Here is a 17,573-nt window from a genome sequence, read left to right as displayed (position 1 = left end):
CGTTAATGGTGCATGTCCTGTGAATGTCAACATAAGGGAGACACACTTTCCGTGACGGCTGTTTTTCAAATGAGCTTCAACTATCTAGTTTTGTCTTCAACTATTTTACTTTGACAAAATATTAACATACCAGAACATAATCTCATTAACAAAACAATGTTTTGTGTTTGTTTGTTTGTTTATTTCTGACAGAAGAGTTATTTTTCCTGTTTTCCCTCATATTTTCAAGATGCAGAACAAAAACAAAAAAACAAAAAAAAGGTTTTTGAGTTTGTGTTTGCTGGGGGGTGGTGGAGTGGCGGCCGGCAGAGAGATGCCGTAACAGGATGCAGAGCGTCCCTGGCCCGCTTGATATACTGCTGAAAATATCTGGTTTCCGCATGTCAGTTTTTGTGAGTGAAAGGGAAGTGGTTGTGTTGTGGTTTGAGCGAGATCACGCTGGGTTGGGCCGCAGGCCGGCTCTGCTGGCTGACAGGCCCCCTGAGGAACAGGAACTCAGGGCCGCCCGAGCTTCTGACAGAATGAGGAAATCCAACCACACCTAAGGCTTGGGGCCGCAGACCCAAACACAAGCGCTTCACATCCTCCCTCACAGAGCACAAACACACAGCTAGTTTCCATTCAACTGCAGACGCTGTCAAACAAAATAAGGTCGCCCTACATCAACTAGACTTTCGACAAAGTTCTTCCTATAAAAAAAAAAAAATATATATATAACAATGAGCAGTCAGTGCTTATGTAACTTGTTACTTAATCACAACTCATGAATTCAAATCCATTTACAAGGAAAAAAAATTTCAGACTAGAAAAATGACACCTCATTTATTTGTTGTATAAACAAACCACTGGTCATGAAATACATCAGTAGAATTGAAACCTTCATGAACAGGACAATGAAACCCTTATGTGAAGTAAATACAGTATACATAATATATCACTGAAGCTTGCATTTTAACAAATGCATTTCCATACAACAGCACTTTTGACAATTATTAGAGGCTAGAATGAATGGTGGTGAGCACATTTGAAAATCCCTGAAACATGCCCCTATGGGATATGCAAATCTCTCTCATTTGTTTCCACCGACAAGCTGGCTTTCATTGGCATCGGCTTCATTGATACTTTCTTACAACACCACACAAGCGCTTCCATCAGTGTTGACAGACATAATAGAGATCACCTTCCTTGACTGAAAAAAGAATTGAAACTAAGTAAAAAAAAAAAGCCAACCCAGTGACAACACTTCTGTGTACAGGCTGAACCATAGAATGATGACGGGGCTGAACCATACTGTAAATTCATCATGGAAAGAAAGGCAACAGGAATTACATGACACAATGACCAAACAAGTTAAATCAGTGGATTCTTTTGGGCTTTTCAGAGCTGAACATTCAGTCCCACTAACAAAACAACTCAATGAGATAGCTTTGTGTGTGAAGTGTTATGACATGCAAAACTGATTACTATGTGACTTAGAAAGTATGTCCCATAACAGAAAAATTTAAACTCATTTGGTCGTTAATAGTACATAATATTTAACATGTCATCCTTGTGGAGAACTGCTGAGAAAATATACATTTAATAACAGTCAATAGAAATGCTATGGTAATTTAAGGCCAGCTTAAAGACACCCATTGCCCTCTACAGGGTACCGTATAAGAAATGCCTGTGTAAAAGCTTTGGTCCCGGTATAGGGTCTTCTTTGCACACTCCTGTGCTTTTCTTCAAATGTAAATTGTAAATATGCTTTTTAAAAGCATCTCCTAAATCCCATTGCAAATTCCATACATACATCTTTCTTACACACACACACACACACACACACACACACATACACACAGGCCCTCCCTTTCAAACCAGGCCCTTCAATGCCCCCACACACACACACACACACACACACACACATAACAGTCATTATTTCAATAATAGCTATACATTATGGTATACATACATTACAACATGGTACAGATGCTGGTTATGCAAGGCTTGCAGGTGGTATAGATTATCCCCGAGTAAATGCAATCTTTTGGTTGGAGTCTGAAACCTCCACTAGATGAACCATCAATGTTCTGAAACTTTCACAATATTACATAACATGTGACTTGCAATGGCAGACTAGCTGTAATGGGGCATACTGATAGTAAATAGATACTATCTGGATGTTTGTTCACTGTACATTCTATGTATAAGACTTTAGAAATAACTATTTTATAATCTGTAGTCAGGGCTATGGCTTAAGCCTCTATTGCGTGTTAATTACTACCAAAATGAGCCCTTCAAAAAAATACCTTTTTTTAAATGTCTTATGTTAGCACAAAGCATTATGTTTAGCATAGTATTTGGTTTTCAGAAGACATTATTCTGTCTTGTTTACTAAGTCTAAAGTGACCCACTCTAGTAAAATACATTTTATATCATTATGTCATTATGAAATTAAACATTCATGCATATGAGTGTGTTTCTGAGAGAGCTTTTAAAGTGTACACAGAAATACATTTTCCTAGAAAAGGAATGAATGTCTTCCACCATACTGTGGCTTCATAGAGAGTTTCAGCACATATGTGACTTCCGACAAATAAGTGCCCTTGTTCACTTCCTCTCCGTCGCCATTTAATAAATTCATTGCATCATATGTGCATTATTTCCGACAACCGAGTTCCTGGAACCACACAACAAGCTTTTTCGTTGTGCTCCCTTCGAAATAGCTTAGGTCTTCAAGTGATGGTTCGCTCAAGAAAGGTTCCCCCCTTTCAGCACTGTGATTATCATCATCACGGGCCACATAAGTCCCTCAGCCCTCATGTCGTCTCCAGAGTGTCCAGCTGGAAAACGTTGTGGTTGGTTGGTGTGGAAAAGTAAAGCTGTCCACTGTCCGGGCAGTTGTCGCATGGGCTGCTGAGCCCCAGAGTTCTCTCAAAGTCGAGCAGCTGACCCATGAAGTTGAAGTTGGGCGAGATGTTGGACTTCTTGCGCTTGACGAAGTCGTAGGCGTCGTTGAGGGACAGGCTGAGGTGCTGCATCAGGTAGGCCACCGTCACAGTCACTGACCTGCTGATACCAGCCAGGCAGTGCACCAGCACCCCACACCTTGTAGAGCGGGCTTCATCTGCGGACCAACATCATCATCATCATCATCATCATCATCATCATCTCCATCATCACCACCACCACAAAAGAAATCATCATCACCATCTTTCTCTGGTCCTTTCTCACGATAATCATTATCACCATCATCACCATAAAACTAGCCACTATCACCATCTTTCCCCCCCTAATCACTATCAAGCCAAAAGCCATCACCAACACTTCATAATTATCATTATTCAAATACATCAGCCTCTTCTCTTTTGTCTTACCTTCATCATCATCATCATCATCATCATTATCCTCCTCGTCCTCCCCCTCATAATCATTATCAACATCAAAGCTATCACCTTCACCACTTAGGCCTACATTTACAACCGTGATCGGCCTTATCATGATCATTTCATTCAGGTTTTAATCCAAGTCCTATATTGTCTAGGCAGACAGACCTCTGCACAACTTTTCACTCCTCTGATTCAAGACCCAGCTCATGTTTATGTGCATTATTGATACCATAGCCTTCCCATTTTAATTTTGAATATGTTATTCACGCTCGCAATAATGCTGTGAGCTATATACTCCAGGCAATGTGCCTTCGCCTCATCTCTCTCTGCAGTCTAATGTGAGTAGCACACTCTGCAAAAAGTGATTAGGTGTTCCTGGGGATTTACTCAATGGTGTATTAGGCTATTTTTGCTTATTTCCATTCATCTCTTCAGTACTAGCCTACTTAGCGCCTCGTGCAAATGCCTCTCTAGACAACAATACATCTCCCACAGCCATGAAATCAGACGAGCTGATGGGAGACACACAGAGAAGCTGTATACGTGGCGGCTATTTAGGTACCATGCTAGACATGCAAGAGGAAATGTTTGACATGAGTTGCCAGTATGAAAAAAAATATATTAAAAGGCCTGACAGGCCTTATCCACCAACAACTTACAGAACAGGAGTGGGCCTATCACACTTCTAAAACATCTTAACTTAAAAACAACAACGTATCCACAGGAATGCAGCATATGCCAACAAATAAAGGTGAAGGCCATATGGCATATTTGCGATGATCCACTCCACTTACCAATGAAGGAGATGGCCTCTGGAAAGAACTGGGACAGATTCTGGCTCCAGTGATCCGAGATGGGGATCTGCTTGTACCTGAACTGGCCTTCGTGCTCGAACATGTTGGGCAGATTGGGCGTCACGTTGAGGATGTACTTGATGTTGTATTTGCTGAGCACGTCCATGTTGCTGGAGTCCTTGGCGCATCCCAGGTACAGGTAGGGGAGGATCTCCACGGGGAAGGCCGCCTGGGCACCCGACAGTGGGCTCTCCTCACTCTCGGTGGCACTACACAGCTCGCGGTCCGACTCGCCGTCCGAGCAGTCGGAGCTGATCCGGAGGCCGCCCAGGCCCAGGACGGAGGCGGGCGGAGATGTGCTGGGGCAGGAGACGTCCAGGAGTGTCTCGCAGTGCTCTGGGTACTCAGTCTGAAATGTCACAAACCCCCCTACGGCAAGACAGGCAGAGAGAGAGAGAGAGAGAGAGAGAGAGAGAGAGAGAGAGAGAGGCTAAGTAACATGCAGTCCAAAGTGTTAGGAAGCATGCAGCATGTTTCAATACTTGTCTAGTTCAAATAAAACGTCCCTGTATTTTTGTAGACTAACACACAGCTTACTGGTTTCCTGTGTTGCAATCCATCACAAGTAAAAGGAGAGGAACCATTTCACACACTACACACTAGCCTACTGACTGCACACTACTTTTTTTAGTTCAGGAATGATTCACTGAGAATGTTGCACCTAACTGAGCAGTCCAACTATCAACCCTCCACTACTATACAGGCTTTAGAATGGACGGAAAATAACTAGGCCATACACATGTAGTGTATCCTACATATTAAATGTGAATACATAGTAAATGTACTTTAATACATATTGTGTCACGCCAGCTGTAAGGAAACTGGGCCTATACTACAGTTTTGTTTTTCTTTTTGATTGTGTGTGTGGTCTTGTTTACAGGAAGCAACAAGCAGCGTATTCAAAACCAATCAACAATATTGTTATTGTCATAGTCCAAGAGCGAAACAAGATAGGTCTATAATATGATATGGCATAGTCATAGAAACATTGGAAATACCAACAGACTACTTACCTTTCAGGTAGTATGCTTGGCACCCTTCGTCCCAAAGCTTCTGCAGAAGAAGTCCTAAAACTGAACTCGTTCCAGAGTGCATTTCTGAAGTACATTCATCGTACAAAATCACCGTGTCCGTCGTACACCGCCGTATGAACTTTTCCTTATCCTCATTATTCGGAATTAGTGATCGAATCGGTAGATTTCCTCTTTTAAATCTGCGAAGCATCAACCCGGGGATCGCCAAATTGATAGCAGTCTCGATGTGAGATGACTCATAGACCTCATGCGATCGGCAATCCAACAGCAACAGCGAATTCCCACCAGATTCTAATTCAACTTGCAGCCATTCCACACTTTTACCCGTCATCATTGTTTACGACTCGGTTATTTCACATCACATTTTTACAATAATAGGTAATTTCGAAACGAACGCGAAGACCCATAAACTACAGTAACAGGCAAGCCTAACTCTCAACACTGGCTGTTCAGGATGCGGGATTTCATGACGACATACCGTGCGTTCGAGCGGGAGTGATGGAACCCGTGGACGCGACAGGTCGTGCACACTTCCAAAAATATGAAGAAAAACACAGACGTGTCTTTCAGACAAAGCTCTTCACTTCACAACGGTTATTACATCCACCTAATTACCGCGTCTTCGCTCTTCTGGGTCAGGCACGTCTTCACTGAGCATAGTGTGGTATGGTTAAGTTACAATGGTGTCACACAAGAGGGAGGAGTTTTCTATTCAGCATTTTAAAAACGAAAGGAGGAGCCAAAAGTTCTCTTTGGAATCCTGTGCTTGATTCTTCATTCTCGATTCTCACTTTCGTTCACACTATGTACATTCATGATTAAGGTCAGTGGCTGCAAGCACTAGCCTAGCTTACTTCCAGTTTTACTTGACAGGTCAGCACTCAGTGAAAAATCATCTGTGGCTAGTTATTAGCCCTATGTGTGTGCTGACTTGAGATATGAACATTGTAATATTATGATATGAACATTGTGAATAAATACCCATAAATTATTAAGCTAAAAAAAGAAACAAAAATAGCCTTGACTTTTTTTCCTGGTCAGAGATGTGTGATGATGACAGCATATGTGGTCAACAGGTGTGTCAGGCAAAAATCCTGAAATTGGCTAAGCACTGCAATCTTATTAATCAGCCAATTCCATTTCTACTTCATAGGCTACAGTTTTTATATGCACTATCAAAACCATCCATCCGTGCAGACATCATTACATGTTGTTGTGAAGTAAGCGAACCCTTGTGATTCTGTCATTAAACATTTCAAACTCAATAGGCTCACTTATATTGCATGACCCTGTGTAAAATGTCAAAACGGCTGTAATTATTACACTATGCATCCATTGCAGTAGGTAGAAGTGACAGAGATTTCCCCCGTTAAGAGGCTCCAGAGCTCGGCCGTCTGGTCCCTGCTGTGAGCTTTGGTGAACAGGTGCCATGCCTCTGCAAAGGCGAGGGGGGGGTGGGGGGTGTTGTGAGAGAGAAGGATGAAGGCCCGGGCACTTTCACAGCTTGTTAAGTATGACTGAAGGAAGCAGATGTCCATCTGCTCAGCGCCTACCATGGGATTCCTAAGGGCTTCTATGCCTTTCACACGCATCACTATCTGATTGAAGGCCACGTGGTCTTTTTAGGTCTGCACCTGTTAATACACACTAAGACATGCCCTACACTACAGATGGGGAGAGACAGAGAGAGAGAGAGAGAGAGAGAGAGAGAGGGATGAGGATGAAGAGGGACAGAGTGAGATGGAGAAAAGGACACGGCAGTAGGCCTGCAAAGGTAACAAAAACAGCAGCAGCCGCTGACGAGGGAGGGATTGTTCATTTCCGTGCGCGTGCTCATGAAGGGGAACTGGGAGGCGGTGGGAGATGGGTGGGAAGGATGCCATGTACGCAGATCATCTGCCTGTGCACGTGAGTGCAGCAGACACACACATACGTATGCACACACACACACACACACATGCGCACAGATGTGGAGCAGCGACTGGATTAGAGGAATGCGTGGAGGAGCCGAGTATAGCAGACGCTCACCATCACATCTGCAGTGTCCTACAGTACAGTAGCGTAGCGTTATCAGCAGCATCCTCGCTGCACTTCCCAAAAATCATGGAGCAAATTTGTGAAATGACCCATTTTGCACCCTATTCAAATAAAATGAAGTATTTTATTTAAGATTATGCATAATTTCACGGTATCCATAAAGCAGGTCTACCATTAGCTTGATAAATGCACACCGGTATCATATTTGATATGTCTCTGCATCACACATAGGATGCTAAAACAGAGAGATTAAGGCAAATAAAATCTGCACATACAATAACATTAAACTCAAGATAATGTGGCTGCTTGCCACTATGGAGTTTTTCTCTTTATGCAACTGTGGAGAGTGCGTGTTATCATGATAATACCCCATCATGAGAGGCAGCGATAGCCTTTGCTGATGCAGTCCTTGGTGGCAGTACATGGCTTTTCAAAGTGCTCACGATCTCCTCCTACAACCTAAGCAGATGTAGGCTACTCTGTGGTGGCTGTTTTTCCCATAAACCCAAGACATTTGCAGACATTTCTTTTGCAACAAAAACATACACATTGCATTGTGTACATCGTGTACACATTGTGTGTGTATATATATATATATATATATATATACATCATTATCGATTCTCACTTCTCAATTTCGTTCACACCAGTACATTGATGATGATGTACAGTATATGACAGTGTTGTGTGCATTGGTGGGCATATATCTTTGTCCCTGTCGCGAGTAATTGTGGTCCACATAGTGTAGGCCTGATGGCTGCTCTCTAGTGAGACGTTTTTGATGGATAACTGGTCACATAGCTGCAGATTGATCAAAAAACGTCTCATCCTTAAAGCAGTGCCTTCGTCATGTAATTCTTTGCACCTTTCTCCAGATGCAAGAGAAAATTCAACAAAATGTAAATGAAGTTTTGGACACCACCTAGTGGTCAACCATTTTTGTAAGTTCCATTTTATGAATATAGAGCATAATGTTGTTTTTCAGTGAATGGACTAGCCTATTATTGTAAAACGAAAACAACTGTTTGCAAGATGCAAAGACTAGGCTCTAGAATTAGATTTCATGAGTGTGTGATCGTCAATGCTACTATCATTCAACAGAACTATACAGTATACCAGGCAAAGGGGCACACATCTTATACACATGTTCAGCCTTTTGGGTCTTGAAGTCTTTTCAGAATTAACTCTACAAACTTAAGTAATGTTTGGACAGTTTTGGAGAAGCATCCTTCAAAACCACCTCTCAATTTAATTTCAAGATTGAAAGAATTGAGGCCCAGAAATGAATTTGTTTAGCATTCAAGATTTAGGATCAGGGACAAATACTGAATCATTAAGGCAGAGTAAACAGAGAAATTTGAATTAGAATTGGTCAATGCTTGTTTCATATGGCTGATAGCTGCATGAATCATGCTATTCTGTGGCCTCAAGGCTTCCAATGAAGTTACTCCCATTCTTTAGACATGAGTTTGATTGCATTTGCACACAGTAGATATCAATGAGAGACTCTAGGAGCATGAAACGTGTCAAAGGTGCCAAACGTGCACTGTGTGTTGCAACACTGGACCACCACACAAAGATTTACTTACACTCTTACAGGAGTACCAAAAATCAGCTGTAACCACACAAACTGAACACTGATGGACATGTCTGTCTTCACACACTGATGGACATGTCTGTCACACACACAGAGTGATTCCTTGAATCGTGTATTCTCTTCAGCCCAGGCAGCCATCACTGTGTCACAGTGACAGTAATATCTATCCCTGTTTCATAGCTGCAGAAATACACTGAAATAATGAGGTATCCTGAGGGAGGGCGTGGGATGGAGAATCTTCACCACATTCAGTACTGAATGGAGGTTGTCAGAGTCAACTTAGAATAGAATAATATAATAAAAACTTTTTTTCAACAACCAACATTTTTTGGACTCACATAGTGCAAAAAAATGGAGTTTATTTTCCATGTAAAATTGGAAAATATTTTGTTTCCTGCCTATGACTGCAAACAATTCCTCCAAAACTGCAGCTTTGACATTTGAAGTACTGTAGCAGTTATTTTTGCATGCCATTTAATAAAATCAGAATTCCAAAGTTATAACTCAAAACTTTCTCAAAAACCATGCTCATATAAGAACAAAACATGACTATTATTATCTCCCAGTGTAATTTGTCTGGGCCTCTTAATCCTGTACCTGACCCAGACATTCTCAAAACATCCTTCAGACGGTGATCATGACAGTGTGCCGACAGCTGAGAATGAAACCTCCCCCGAGAGGAGCATCATTTTCAATTACCTTGTTCTCAGCTGTCACATGCTCACACATACACACAGGACAGGGACACAAGTCTCGTCTCCGAGCCCTGGGTAATTAAAGCAGAAGCTACTCTGTATCCATTTTTAAGGGAAGACCATCTGCTCCTTTTTGACATAGTTACATTATTTCATTTACCAAAAATAACATGGATCCTTCCATTACAGCATGTACATCATCTTCCAGCCTCGCTTATTTTTTTACCACAAGGGGGCACACTTTTACTACTATTGATGGGCCTAACATACACAGCCATAACACCCTTTCCTGGGCATTATGTGATGTGATTGTATGATACACAAATCAAATGGTAATTAGTTAGAATACAATGAAGGTAAATATGAATTTATGGTGTCATTTGTAGCTTATTATTATGACAGACACAAAGTCACATCTTATTTAGAAATATTAAGATTAAGAAACACATTTTCCCCACACAATTTTATTGCATTTTGTGTTCACAACATTCAACAAGAATTATGTAGTCCTTTTTGTTCAAATAATCTGTCCTAGTCTTTCAGAATGTTCCGAATGTTATAACCAGTTGAGAACATACATAAGAATCAATTCACAGCAATAACCAATTGGACAATCAGATCCCTTTCAAGTAAACAACACATTAGACATCTGGTTATCTTCAGTATTTCCCTTAACGTTTCCTGGGCTACACAACTGCAGTGCCTGTTAAGTGCGTCACAGCTCATTGAGTCATGACAGCTGATGATTCTCCCTTAAAATGTAATATGACTTGACAACAGCATTCCAATATTCCCTCTAAGCAGAAGTGATTAGACGAGCCATACAAACACATCAACTACAGGGCAGCTACGGTCATTACACACACACTTACACACACACACACACACACACACACACACACACACACACACACACACACACACACACACACACACAACAACAAAACACATGTCAAGGATTTACCCATTAAATAAATGTCTAACTGAAATACAGCAATATATTCATCTCTTCATATTTACAATATTTCAAAACTCATTTCATGGAGTAAGCATTGTTCACTGTACAGCAAGTTTAATATCGCATACCACCAAAAGCAAAACCATTTGCACATACGCTGGTAAAAGCATGATGTGAAGTGTCACTGTAAATCTCTGAATCCTACGATTTGAGACAGCAGCTCTTTCTGAAACATGACCTGAAATGAAATGCTCTGTCTTTGCCTGAGCAAAGACTTCTGTGTATGGTCAATTCAGCGCAATGACAGCGTAAGACTGGGTTTCTGAAAAGTTTTCTTTGTTGTGGAACGGCCATAGTTGCATGATAGCCTCTGCCATCTGTTTCAGTCATTGTGGTCGTAGCACAACAGTGATTTTCGGAAAAAAAACGCCCACAGCAGCACAGGCCTCTTGAGGACCTGGATCCCTCAGTACTGACCCAAAGATGACCTGTAGGAGAACTACTCATGCTTTTACCAGACTTGCGTGGAGTTGCAGTGGTTTGAAGTTTTTAAACACTACTACACCCAGGTAAACAAACAAACAAAATAATGTATCCATGCTTGAAATGATTTTGTAGGACCCATTGAATGATTGAAATGTAGTAAACACAACACAATTCATCTGTAGACAAGTGTTGCACCAATGAAAGGCTGATTAAGACAAAAACAAAAAACATGAAAATTATGACAATGTCCCTTCTTGTGTATTGCACATGGCTGCTAATAATGTCTAATAATAATTTCTTCAAATCCTTATTACCTTTTTGTTGCCAATAGATTAAGGTTGAAAGGAAGAAGGCTTATCTATCCAGTCAACACAACCAAATCCTATTTGTGAAGATGTTTAACGTTTACACATGGAAGATCTGGTAAAAGGTGGCAGAAGCTAATAGATCTACCCTGGCTACCTTTTCCCTCAGGTAATGTAAAATAACTTCTTTAATCAAATAACCAAAAGTAAGATGAACTTCCCTTCTCTGGTGTATCCTTAGAAGCAAATAGTTTGGGCCTCAACAGTGAGGATGTAAACAAGCCCTTTCTAATCAATGTGACACTCACAAATAAATAAATAAATTAATTAATTAATTAACAAACAAACAAAATGTAACATCATACAATGTGTTACATAATGTAAATAAGTGGAATGTATCAACCAAATTATTCAAGCAATTAGGGGCAAAAGTAAACAAGCAAATAAAAGAGAAGAATGTTGAAGCTGCATGGAATGTGGTGGATGAGTGTTGAGGGGCCTTACACGCTACGGGAGAGGCGACGAGACGACTTTGGACATGAAGCTTGAAAGGCAAAAACACACACACAGGTGGGAGCGGGAGAGTGACAGAGGAGAGGGTATACGGGTGGAGTGGAGAGCATGGGGTTTAAATGAGCCACCACTGCCTCAATGGCTGGCCGGCTGCTTAGTTGGCTGTTCCTACTCGGTCTGGGGCACGGAGATGGCAGGTCCCTTGGGGTCATCGAAGCGGTCCATGGTGCGCAACTGCATGATCATGTGCAGGCCGTAGGTGAGGATGAGCACCATCAGCAGAGAGGTCAGCAGACCCATCCAGATGCCCGGCGTGAAGAAGCCCGCGCAGTCACTGGCGTAGGAGAACTCCTTCTTGGAAAGGTTGAAGCCCTGGATCTGTGACCGACAGAAAGCGAAGAAGAGAGATGGTGAATGACTGCTGATTTACACAAGAGGATATTTTAACCATGAGGAGAGCTTGTACCGTTTGATTTTTCCCCCAATGACGGATACCATCAAGGTGTCCTCCAAAACCAAATAAGTCAGTCAATCCTATCTTTGTTTCCTTTCTTTTTAAACATGGCATTGGATGAAAAAAAAGGAATGTAACATGTTGGAGGTGCCAGAGTGTAAACTTCATCACATTTTTCAATTTGATTATCTTATATTCCTTATGCTTCCCCTGCACTGAAAAGACAGAAGCTGCCATCACAAGCAGCCAAAGTCCTAGCTACCTGGAAGTCTTCGAAAGACACCCTCCAGTCTTTAGCAGCGTCTTTGGGCGTCCGTGGTGTGAGCTGGGCGTAGCGGAAGCTGCTGACGGACTCGCAGCGGTATGAATACTCAGCGGGCGCGTAGATTGAGCGGCTGGCGTTGAACGTGGCCTTCTTGCCCTCGTACTCCAGGATGACCTCGTCCAGGGTGAACCAGCGGCGAGCAGACACCTTGTAGTGGCGCTGGCTCATGGCAAAGCTAGACAGAGGAAACAGGAAGTTACAGCTCATGCCCTTGGGTCCGAGTGGGAGAAGTGAATCAGGAGAAGTGAATCAACAAGGAGTCTTTTTTTTTTTTTACTTCTACTCACATCATTTTGAAAGAACGGAATCCAAGAACGTTTTCATAGTTCAGGACCAGTCTGAGAATAAACAGAATATTTTGAAAGTCTCTCCGTGGTCACTTAAGTGTGAAGTGTTCAGTTTAAAGTGTGTCAGTGTGTGAACCAAGTTTTACACTCTTCTTCAGTCATATAGCATGCAATACTTGAAGTTTGGGGAACTTCAATTCCAAACAGTTAAGCCATTTTAATATTTTGAGTATTGTATACAATCATATATATTAAGAAAAATTTGAATTATTAATTGCATTGGACGTACTTGACTGAAGAGTGTGACTAAACACGTTTTGATGGTTTCAAGAAAATAATCAGTAGTGGCTGAATCAAGATTCTACCAAAGAGAGCCCAGAGGCTGTACGCTTGTGGCGGATTACATCAGAGTATCTTTGTGCTCCCCTTACTTTGAGTTGCTCTCACTGCAGGAGGAGCCAGCGAGCGTGACTGAGGCCCCCTCTCCAAAGGTCTGCGGGGACAGGTCGTGCCTCTTCCACTTGCCATCGCTGAGGAAGCTGACCGTCAGGTTCTCGGCCCACAGCAGGATGCAGGGGGAATCCTTCTCCTTGAACTCCACGGGTGGGTAGGGTTCTGAGCCACTCCTCTCCCTGGCCCTCTCACTGCTGCCACCACGCCTGGAGCCCTTGTTGCGGTACTGCAGGAGGGAGCGTCCTCCCACAGACTGAACGGCCAGGGAGGAGTCCTCGATCACCTTAGAGAAGAGTGGAGGGAGGTAGACAGTCAAGGAGCCATCGGAACACCCACACCAGAGAGCTATCTAGCACCAAATGGAAAGTCTCTTCCACTCCAACAATCACTAACATCCTTAACCTTGCTGCTGGGTGGAGAATACTGAGTTTACACCACACTTATAGACTCAATGACACCCTGATATTTCGGCTATTAATAACGGTGGTCGAGTCAGAATCTTCTGAGAAACTAAATGTATGACACACTAAAAGGGACGACACACTGATCCAAGAACAGTCAACATTTACATGTTGTGTTGGGATTTGCTGTCATTTGTTTTTTGGTTGGAGCAGAGTGAACTAGTCTTCAGAAATACTATAGAGGTACATCTGTACTGTTGGTACACTTGTACAAAGGACGGTGTAAGACACAGAGAGCTACTTACTCGAGATGGCTGCAGCGCTGTGTAAACTGCAGTGTAAGGGACAGCCTGGCTGTTCATGATGCTCAAGACCTGACCAATCACCTCATCTACAGACCAGGAAAACAAACACAGTTCACCAATGTCAACATCAGCACCTTTTTATCCCACTAATATTGCTTATTATTCTAATTACCTTATTTACACAAAAATATATAAATTCAGAAAATAAGCAGCTTTAACAAGTTCAACAATTTCAGACAAACAATAGAAAGAGTCAAAGAAACAGAAGTCTTGTGCTTACCGTTTCCACTAAGGACTTCTTTAGCAGACATCATATCAGCACTGTGCAAGAAGTGAACAATCAAAGCCATTTCATCGCCAAAAGGTCTTTGAAAGCACTACACAATCACTACATAGAGGTTTTTAAGGATGATATGGAGAGAATTTACATTTTTTCTAAGGAAGGATGTCTTGATCCTGCTCTTAGGCCTCCTTATCTGTATACATTTCTACCTTTCTATGTTGTGCATACTTGGATAAACTCTACAGGAGCACCCTGGATTGGATAAACTCATCAGGAGCACCCTGGATTGGATAAACTCACCAGGAGCACCCTGGATTGGTTGTGCATACTTGGATAAACTCATCAGGAACACCCTGGATTGGTTGTGCATACTTGGATACTCATCAGGAGCACCCTGGATTGGTTGTGCAAACTTGGATACTCATCAGGAGCACCCTGGATTGGTTGTACACACCTTATTTATTATACCGCATTCCCACTTGGAGTGATACAGTTTTTTTTTTCACTCCAATATTAATCAAACCTTAAAGTACCATATGGGAATGCAATCTAAAGGTTGAAGTGTAATCATTAATTGCTCTTTGGGCGATCTAGTAATGTTACACACTTTTCTCCTGACAAGGCTGTATCAAGAGCAGTGTCAACACTGACTGCAGGAGTTTCATGCAGGAATTGAGAATTTAATTGAAGATTTCCAATGGCGTAGGAACAGCCAAGATTCAGAGCTCTGTTCTCTTACGGAAATTACCTTGTGGCATAGGGAAGGCGGAACACCAGCAGGGCGGCAACAGATGCGTTGAGTCGGAGCTGTGCGAGGGTCTCAGGGTCCATGTAGAGGGGGGACGTGTCCAGCTGCTCCTGCAGGATCCCCGTCACAGCATTGGCCACAGGACGAGCCACCGACGGCAGCATCAGAGGGTTGGAGGAATGCAGCGCCGCCTAGAGGTTGCAGAAGTACAGCGTTTGAGGGACTGTGCTGTAGCTACAAAGACTGATGTCAATCTGTTGCGTTGGCTTTTTTGAGTTCAATCAATTTGAGTATGTCTGGAGAAAGCATGGTTAGCAATATGCGTTTCATTTTTAACCTATGTGATGATTTTGCCTCCCTTACTCTCTTACATGGTCTTTCAGGAGTTCTTCAAGGAAGTATATGCAAATGCACTGACAGAAGACGACAGTCACAAAATATATATATTTTCTTTCAAGGCTATAGGCTAATTAGGCAATGAGCCTTACATTTCCAGCTAGTTGACTCATTATCAGCATTTGTGTGCAGTTCTTGCATGGGCAAAGGAGGGCGCAGTAACAGGGCCAATGAATGAGAGCAAAAGGACTGAAGCCTGTGTGTACCTCGAGATTTGAGAAGGCGCTATCCTGTTTGTTCCCAAACACTCCTCCATACATGGTGAAATCATCCACACTCAACTGGAAACAAAAGCAAAACAAGGAAGTCAGCTGCAGATGATGCACACAAATGTGAAGCACTGGTCACAAGACAGGTCACACCTTTACACAAATTAAATGTTCCACAAATATATATATATTAAAAAACAGCACTCTAAAGATTAAACTATAAAAAAACATTTTATATTACACTAGGCTTCAAATTCCCCATTGAACAGGGGTACACACGTCACAAATTACACCCAAGAATTTAACATCTTCCATGTAAGTAAGTAGGTTTTGGGTGTTAAGCCTAACAGTGAGGAGGCATCACCAATGCCAAACAACAGAAGTAGGGCCTAGTGTATTACAGTGGACGCCACTGACATTAGCTTGGCAAAATTCCCATGTATGTGTTAGACACTTGGGTTATGTTTTAATTACTAGGTCTGAGTCAGTTCAGGTGTATAATGAGGGAAAGTCTGTGTGGTGCCATGTTTGTTCGAATATCCTGTCACACAAATGTAAAGGCTACCTTGTCCTGCAGGAAGAGCAGTACGTTGTGTGGGGTATTACTAAGAGCCGTCTTCAGGTAGGACTCCAGCTGAGAGCTGGAAACGATGTGCCCCGCCGCCGGTGGCATTTGAGACTGCAACGGGGAGCTGGGAAATAAACACGGGGCATTCGTCAAGTTTAACAGGAGACTACAGCTTGATTTTTTTAATTGATACATTAGAGAATAAACAGTATGTAGACACGATAGGCTAATTCTTTTTAACGAGGCATAAGCGAACCTCGGTACGTTAGCTAACGGATTCATTCCGATGAAGATGTTTGACGGATAGCTAGCTATCATTTCTATAATATTGGCGTCCAATCCATACAGTTCTGGATTCTAATGCAGTACATTTGGGGTAATCCAGTCTTGGTATGTCAACGAGCGGAGTATGAAATAGATGTAAAGAAACCCCAGCATAGTGAACTGCGATGAATGACAAAATGTCATCCCTGCAGGTGGCTAACGCTAACTAGGCTTAGCAGGTTGCAGCACTGGACAGCTACCATCAGTAAACTGAAAAACAAACACTGATGGTGTTTAAAATAAATGTTCCCCTTACCCTGCACTTGACCACATCATCAAAGGTACTTGGTCGTTGCATTTCCCGAAAGATGCAACGTAAAATAACACCGCAAAAATGATGCTACAGCTGAGTATTTTTCGGTCCGCCATCTTCGGGATCCTCAACGAATGACGTTGTTGACGTTGCTTTGAGTGCTCTCTGGAGCTGTAGGGATAAGTCACGTGGTAAAGATTCTGTCAAAGTAGCCTACACAGTCCAGACCATGGTCCAGAGACTTGAAAATACAAGGATCACAACACCTCTTTCCTGTTTTCTGTGTACCTAAGTTTCGACAAACCAAAGGGACTTAGGCTTCATCATAAAATAATAAACAATACATAACCTAGTAAGATCAAATCAACTAATGGCCTCCTTACACCAAACAACTTTGACAAGATTTGGGAAAGATTTTTGAAAGATTGTAGTCTTTTGAGTAAAGCTTGAATGGGGGGGGCATTAGTTAAACGACTCTAATCTTTCATGAATCTTTCCCAAATCTCGTCTAAGTTGTTTGGAGGCCACAAGTAAATAACAATATTACAATCGTAGTAACAATAACCATGAATAAAAAAAAAATGCTAAGTAAAAAAAATACTAAGAAGGCCTATGGGTCAGCTAACTGGACTAAATAGCTGGATGTTGATTACAAAGTTTTTAGATGTTTCTCTAATGTACCAAGGCTATCACCAAAGAGTATAGAAGTAATTCACTAGA

The 17,573-nt window shown here is 42.1% G+C and overlaps 2 protein-coding genes across 2 annotated transcripts; both read right to left on the bottom strand.

Annotated features, from left to right (window-relative positions):
- Nucleotides 1-795: 795 nt before the first annotated feature.
- Nucleotides 796-5,925, bottom strand: LOC125293894 (dual specificity protein phosphatase 7-like). The gene is made up of 3 exons (XM_048242108.1): nucleotides 5,236-5,925; nucleotides 4,163-4,591; nucleotides 796-3,106 (listed from the first exon to the last, which is right to left on the bottom strand). Exons 1-3 carry the CDS (start codon nucleotides 5,588-5,590, stop codon nucleotides 2,799-2,801), a joined length of 1,092 nt encoding a protein of 363 aa, XP_048098065.1. The 5' UTR covers nucleotides 5,591-5,925; the 3' UTR covers nucleotides 796-2,798.
- Nucleotides 5,926-10,033: 4,108 nt separating this feature from the next.
- atp6ap1a (ATPase H+ transporting accessory protein 1a) lies at nucleotides 10,034-16,993 on the bottom strand. The gene is made up of 10 exons (XM_048242083.1): nucleotides 16,857-16,993; nucleotides 16,274-16,400; nucleotides 15,706-15,780; nucleotides 15,104-15,294; nucleotides 14,353-14,393; nucleotides 14,073-14,158; nucleotides 13,345-13,649; nucleotides 12,914-12,964; nucleotides 12,564-12,801; nucleotides 10,034-12,225 (listed from the first exon to the last, which is right to left on the bottom strand). The coding sequence occupies exons 1-10, from the start codon at nucleotides 16,967-16,969 to the stop codon at nucleotides 12,016-12,018; spliced, it is 1,437 nt and encodes a 478-aa protein (XP_048098040.1). The 5' UTR covers nucleotides 16,970-16,993; the 3' UTR covers nucleotides 10,034-12,015.
- Between the last annotated feature and the right edge of the window lie 580 nt (nucleotides 16,994-17,573).

Source organism: Alosa alosa, chromosome 4 (assembly GCF_017589495.1).
Source record: "Alosa alosa isolate M-15738 ecotype Scorff River chromosome 4, AALO_Geno_1.1, whole genome shotgun sequence".
NCBI classification, from domain to species: Eukaryota; Metazoa; Chordata; class Actinopteri; order Clupeiformes; family Clupeidae; genus Alosa; species Alosa alosa.
The sequence above is the reverse complement of the archived record's forward strand: the minus strand, read 5'-3'. Positions and strand labels throughout refer to the sequence as shown.

Excerpts from the sequence above, each read along its gene's own strand:
- LOC125293894 (XM_048242108.1), bottom strand. The coding sequence starts at position 5,590 with ATGATGACGGGTAAAAGTGTGGAATGGCTGCAAGTTGAATTAGAATCT. Across the intron at positions 4,592-5,235 it reads CCAAGCATACTACCTGAAAG|GGGGGTTTGTGACATTTCAG; the intron begins GTAAGTAGTCTG and ends GTCTTGCCGTAG. Across the intron at positions 3,107-4,162 it reads AGAGGCCATCTCCTTCATTG|ATGAAGCCCGCTCTACAAGG; the intron begins GTAAGTGGAGTG and ends GTTGGTCCGCAG.
- atp6ap1a (XM_048242083.1), bottom strand. The coding sequence starts at position 16,969 with ATGGCGGACCGAAAAATACTCAGCTGTAGCATCATTTTTGCGGTGTTA. Across the intron at positions 14,159-14,352 it reads AGAAGTCCTTAGTGGAAACG|ATGAGGTGATTGGTCAGGTC; the intron begins GTAAGCACAAGA and ends CCTGGTCTGTAG. Across the intron at positions 12,802-12,913 it reads TTCCGTTCTTTCAAAATGAT|CTTTGCCATGAGCCAGCGCC; the intron begins GTGAGTAGAAGT and ends TCCTCTGTCTAG.